General features: G+C 62.0%; 1 protein-coding gene across 1 annotated transcript in view; it reads left to right on the top strand.

Annotated features, from left to right (window-relative positions):
* Nucleotides 1-3,663: 3,663 nt before the first annotated feature.
* Nucleotides 3,664-5,075, top strand: part of WNK4 (WNK lysine deficient protein kinase 4) — a gene marked incomplete at its 3' end in the record, with an annotated part of 7,216 nt that continues 5,804 nt past the window's right edge. Inside the window, 3 exon segments of the mRNA XM_017746987.1 lie at nt 3,664-3,671; nt 3,801-3,837; nt 4,992-5,075. The exon segment at nt 4,992-5,075 is cut by the window's right edge and continues 152 nt beyond it. Coding sequence (XP_017602476.1) covers nt 3,664-3,671; nt 3,801-3,837; nt 4,992-5,075 — 129 coding nt within the window.

Genomic DNA, 5,075 nt, shown 5'->3' on the forward strand with positions numbered 1-5,075 from the left:
TGTCCGTTTCCCCGGCCGTGTGCAGCCCTCCCCGCCCCTGAGCCCGCTGCCCACTGCTGCCTGCCTGGGTGCTGTGTGAGACCCGCGGGGCACTTCCCCGGGCTGGAGCCTGTGCCGGCGAGGGCAGGCACCCTCGAATCTCCTCCTCTGCCAGTCACTGTGGCGCCCCGCTGCAGTCGGGCCACAGCAGCAGGGCAGGGCAGGGACCTGCAGCTGGGTGCGGGCTCCCCTCGCTGCCTTGCACTGTGCTCATCACTGCCAGTGCCTCGGTGCCTCGTGGGTCTCCTGGCCCGGACCCAGACTCCTGTTTAGTGCCGCCGCTCCTGGCCCTCCTGCTCATCACGTGCTGTTTTCCATTTGCTTTCTTTCTTCCTGCACTGTGGAGCATGCCAGGGTGCCCAAGTTCTTGATGCCAGTCCCTGCTCTGGCACTTTACAGGTGCATCCGGGGCTGAGCATCCCACTGTCTTTCTGACGCTCACCAGCTCACAGCTTTCCCTCCAGGAGGGCAGCGAGGGCAGCAGTGCCCTCTCTGCATGCATGCCTGTGCTTGTGCTGGAGCTGGCTCCTAGGTTTGCTCTGATAGCCCTTGGTGTGCTCTGGGGCGCGTGCCTGCAGCGAGCTGGGGCTGGCTGTCAGCCGGGAGCAGGGTACGACACGACCTTGTGCTCTCTGCCTGCTTGACCTTGGCTGAAGTAACGTACATGGTCACCTGTGTGTGGTTTCTGTGATGCTGCCAGGGGCTCTCTACTGGGAGCAGCTGGACCTCTGGTTCCAGCTCTCTGAGGAGCGTCCCCATCTCCTCTCTGCTGCCACACTCCTCCATCTCCTTGGCTGCCCTGCAGCCTGACAGCAGGATGCTGAGAGCAGTGGTGATGGTGCTGCCTCCGCAATGCCTTTGCCCCATTCAAGTGCTTTTGATGAGCCTGATCTTGTCCATGGAGGTGCACGGGGAGATCCGTTCTGTGGGTCTACCTTTTCTCCTTGGAGCCCTGGGAGGGGCTTTGGTTAAGTCCAAAGTCTCCCACAGGTTCCTGGCCCTGGGATGGCTGCTGTGGTGGGAAGGTCCAAGTCCTTGTTGACACAGAAAACCATGTCTTGCGAGTTTGTTGTCTTGTTCCTAAAAGCTCAGTGCAGTTGCAGTTTCAGCTGCCTGGGCTGGGTCCTTGGGGTGGCTGCAGCCGAGCAGAGCAAGAAGAGATCCTGAGAGAGTGGTGGGTGCTTTCTAGAGGGGCTGACTGTGGCCTCTTAGTGAGGAAGGTGAAGTTTTTTCCCCCATCCCAAGGGTTGCACAATTACTTCAGTTGTGAGAGCTCAGTTCAGAGCCACCTCAGTTCTCCTGCCCTCATGGCCCCACAGCTCCATCCAAATACCCCTGAACCCCATTGAGTCCTGTGTCCCTTCAGGTGGCAACCCCTGACTGGAACAGGCTCTCCTTGGCGAGTCCAGGACCTTCTCTGGATGAGTCAGCTGTCCCCAGTGCTTCCCACTCAGCTGGCTTCGTGTCCCTCCCTGTGGGTCTCAGCCCCATGTCACAGCTGTGCCCCAGCTCCCCTGCACAGCAGGGCTGGCACGTGTCTCGTTCCCTGCCCCGCTGCTCGTCCCCGGGGCTGTGTGCAGGCAGTGCTGGTGTCTTGCGAGGGGCTGCCGAGGGGATGAGGCTGCACCGTCTCAGGTGGGGGGGGGAAAGGGAGTTGGGAAGCAAAATGCTGCTGTGCCCCAGTCCAGCAGGCACGTGCTGGCCCCCTTGCTGGTTCTGCGAGCCGGCCAGGCAGGAGTGGCGGGAGGCGCTCACTTGTCCCCTGGTGCTGGGTGTGGAGAGGCTGGCGTCCAGGCTGAGCTCCTGCCAGGGACCCTCCTGTGAGCATCCCATGGTGTTGGAAGACCTGGCAGACCTGACTCCTCTTGGCCCACCCCCTCCTATGGGAGCTCAGCCAGGTCCCTGTGGGCAGCCCCAGCCCTGCTCCCACCCCATGCCACCCTGGTGCCTGCCCCTGCAACCCCTCTGCCCCAGCCCTCTCCCCTCCCCACCCAAGATTTGGCTCTGTTCCACTGACTGCTCTTTATCCAGTGTCTCTTGTACCCAAATCTGTGTCCCACAAGGGGCTAAGAGCACAGATGCAGACATTTAGAAGTTTGTTTTTCAGCAATCATGCAAAGAATTGGACACTGTGACACAAATCCAGGATTTGGAACCACAAATAAAAATGGTTGTGGTTCTGCCATTTTAAAAATAGCTTTGTCCTGTGCATTTCACAGTTCTCCTTCTATTGCCTTTCAATTCCAAATGAATACTTAACCTCAGGCCTGACCTGTTCTGCACCAGAGAACCTGGTTCAGCTGCTGTGACGGATCCCAATCCCAAATCCCAGCTCTCTCTTCTGTCCTCGCCTGTCCTTCCCTCCACAGAGCCTGGCGAACTGGAGCCTGGTTTTGCCTGTCTTCTGTCTTCCTGTGAGACCCCTCTGGGGACCTGCCCATCCCTGTCCCCTCTCCTGAACGCAGCGTCTGTCTGTGCCTCCCGCCCATGTCCACAGCCCCACTGTTTGTGCTTTCCAGCTTTAGCCTGGCACTATTTCTGTCGTAGGTGCTGCGGGCAGTGGGGAAAGAGGAAGCAGGGAGGAAGCCAGAGGCCCAGAGCGGGGTCGGGCTGTAAATACCTAACTGTGCGATTTTCCTGTGGAACCCCTTGGGGTTCCCCAGTGGGCAAAAGCATTCTGGGCAGCAGGCACTGCTGTGCCTCCCCTGGCTCTGGCACCCAGGTTGGGCAGGTAACCTTAGCCAGCAGCCCCGGGGCTGCAGGGCACCTTGAGTGTGTGCTCACATGGCTGTGAGCACGCACAAGCTCCTGCTCGGCGGGGCAGACCCACAGGGAGAGCAGTGAGGCGCTGGCATCCACTGCTGACATAGAGCTGGCTCCTCTGCGAGGGGCTCAGGACCGCCCTGTGGCTGTGGACGTGGCTGGAGGGAGAGTGCTGGGCACTGTCCAGCACTGGCTCTGTGCCCCACCGTGGTGTTGGTCTGAATGCCCCTCCAGAGTGCAAGTGTCAGTGCAGAGCCAGGGCCCTTGAGGGCTGTGGGAGTGGGAGAGCCCTGTGAGCGCTGCAGAGTGCCCTGAGCACCAGCGCTGCCAAGCTGGGGACAGCCTCCTGCTGCAGAGGCAACAGCCGTCCTCGGCCACTCGGCCCCACCCTCCCTCCTCCTGCACTGGCCTCAGATCCTGGTGTTGGCTGCGCTGGGCTCCTCGGCAGCCAGCTCCTGGCTCACAGGATGGGCTGGACCATTGCCACCCAGCTCCTCACTGTCCCCATGCCACCATCCCCAGCGTCCTCCTCCGCCCTGTGCTGATGCTGTTAGGAGAGGACATGGTGTGCCCATGCTGTGTGGTGTGTCTGTGCTGGCAGCACTGTCTGCCCTGCCCTTCGTGGTGCTCCTCCTGCCAGGCTATGGCCAGGCTGGGCTCTGGTGCCCACACTCAATGGGGAGAGTATCAGCACGCACAGGAGTGGGAGCTGCTGCCACTTTGGTCATGAGGAAGGAACAGTGCCAAGCGAGCCCAGCAGTCCTGGCACAGGCTCAGGGGGGCATGCTTGGCTCCCCCAGACCTTACTCCAGGCACTCTGGGAGAGGTGGCCTTGTGCTGGGGTTCTGCCTGGAATTGGGCATGGCACAGTGAGGGCTGCGCTGGCACAACTGCTCCGGTTGGGGTCCACTCTCGCTGAGCTGGGAGAGCCGTGGCCACCCATGAGTCCCCACCTGCCCCAGTTCACAGCCAGTGTCAGCTTCCTCATGCCCTTGCAGGTTTTTGGGGTGCAGTGAGGCCTCTGGACACCTCTTGGTGAGGAGGAGGGGGCCAGAGGGGTGGCGGTGGCCGTGGCACTGGGCAGGACAGCCGGTGTGTGCTGCTGGCCATGCTGGGGTTCGGGTGCTGTTTTCCTCCTCGCATATGAAAGGTCCCATTCATCCCGTGGCAGCAGGCTCAGGTTCTCGTCTGGGCTGAGCCTGTCCCTGAGCATGTATTAAATGTGGGGGGATTATGGAGCAGCTCCAGCCAAGCCATGGGGCCGCCTGTGATGCAATAAAAATATTACGAAAGCTGACGGGGTTGATGGATGGTGGCCACTGGCCAAGCACAGCTCTGGCAGCACTGGTGGTGGGAGCTCTGGGGCAGCTCCAGTTTCCTTGGCCTCTGAATGTGGGCTGGGCAGGGGTCCCAGCTTGAGGCCCCCAGGCTGAGCTCCTTGGGACCCCAGGCAGTGGTGGAGTTATCACTGCTCCTGCTTCTGCCCAGGGCTGAGCACTCGCAGCTGCCCCACTGGGGGCTGGACCCGGCTCCTCTAGCTCTGGCCAGTCAGCTCCCCTCTTCCTGCACCCTGGGGCTGTGCCCCTTCAGGATGAGGGGGCTGTCCCCTCCGCTGGCCCCTGCCCCAGCTGCAGTCAGCACCCTCGGCTTGTGTTTCTACTTTAATTAACTCGAGCAGGAGAAACATGGAAAAACTCTGGCTGGAGCCTCCCCCTGCCTGCTTTCCCCAACAAAGGCCTCATTGAGGCTGGCCCAGCACCCGGCCACACAGAGCCCAGGGCTGGTGCTGCCCTGGTGGGGGCACAAGAGCCACGGCCATCGGGTCTGCACAGGGCAGGATGGCAGCAGCTCTGCAGAGACCCCACACATCCCCTCCAGCTGCAGGCTAGGGTTCCCTGCCCTGAGGCAGGGTGGTGGGCTCCAGCTGGGGGCTGAGTGAGGGGAGGGGGGACGGGTGGTCCCAGCACAAGGCAGTGGAGAACTGCAGGGGTTCCTTGGTGCCCCGTCTGTCGTGCACCCACCCAGAGTGGTGGGCAGGTGGGGGACCACAGTGCAGGGCAGCCCCAGACATGTGTGAGCCACGGTGCTGGGGCACAGCAGGTCTGACCCCAGCTCTGCACCGGGGCCACAGAAGCCTCCTCTGTCTTGCCTGTAGGGAGTGGGGAATGGGACGTGAGGGTCTTTTGTAGCCAGGGCAGCCCCCTGTGCTCGGCAGGACCCCGTGTGCCCCCCTCACACCCTCACTGGCTCCCACAGACGCGGGAGCTCTCGCA

This window comes from Corvus brachyrhynchos, unplaced genomic scaffold (assembly GCF_000691975.1).
Source record: "Corvus brachyrhynchos isolate BGI_N302 unplaced genomic scaffold, ASM69197v1 scaffold30, whole genome shotgun sequence".
NCBI lineage: Eukaryota > Metazoa > Chordata > Aves > Passeriformes > Corvidae > Corvus > Corvus brachyrhynchos.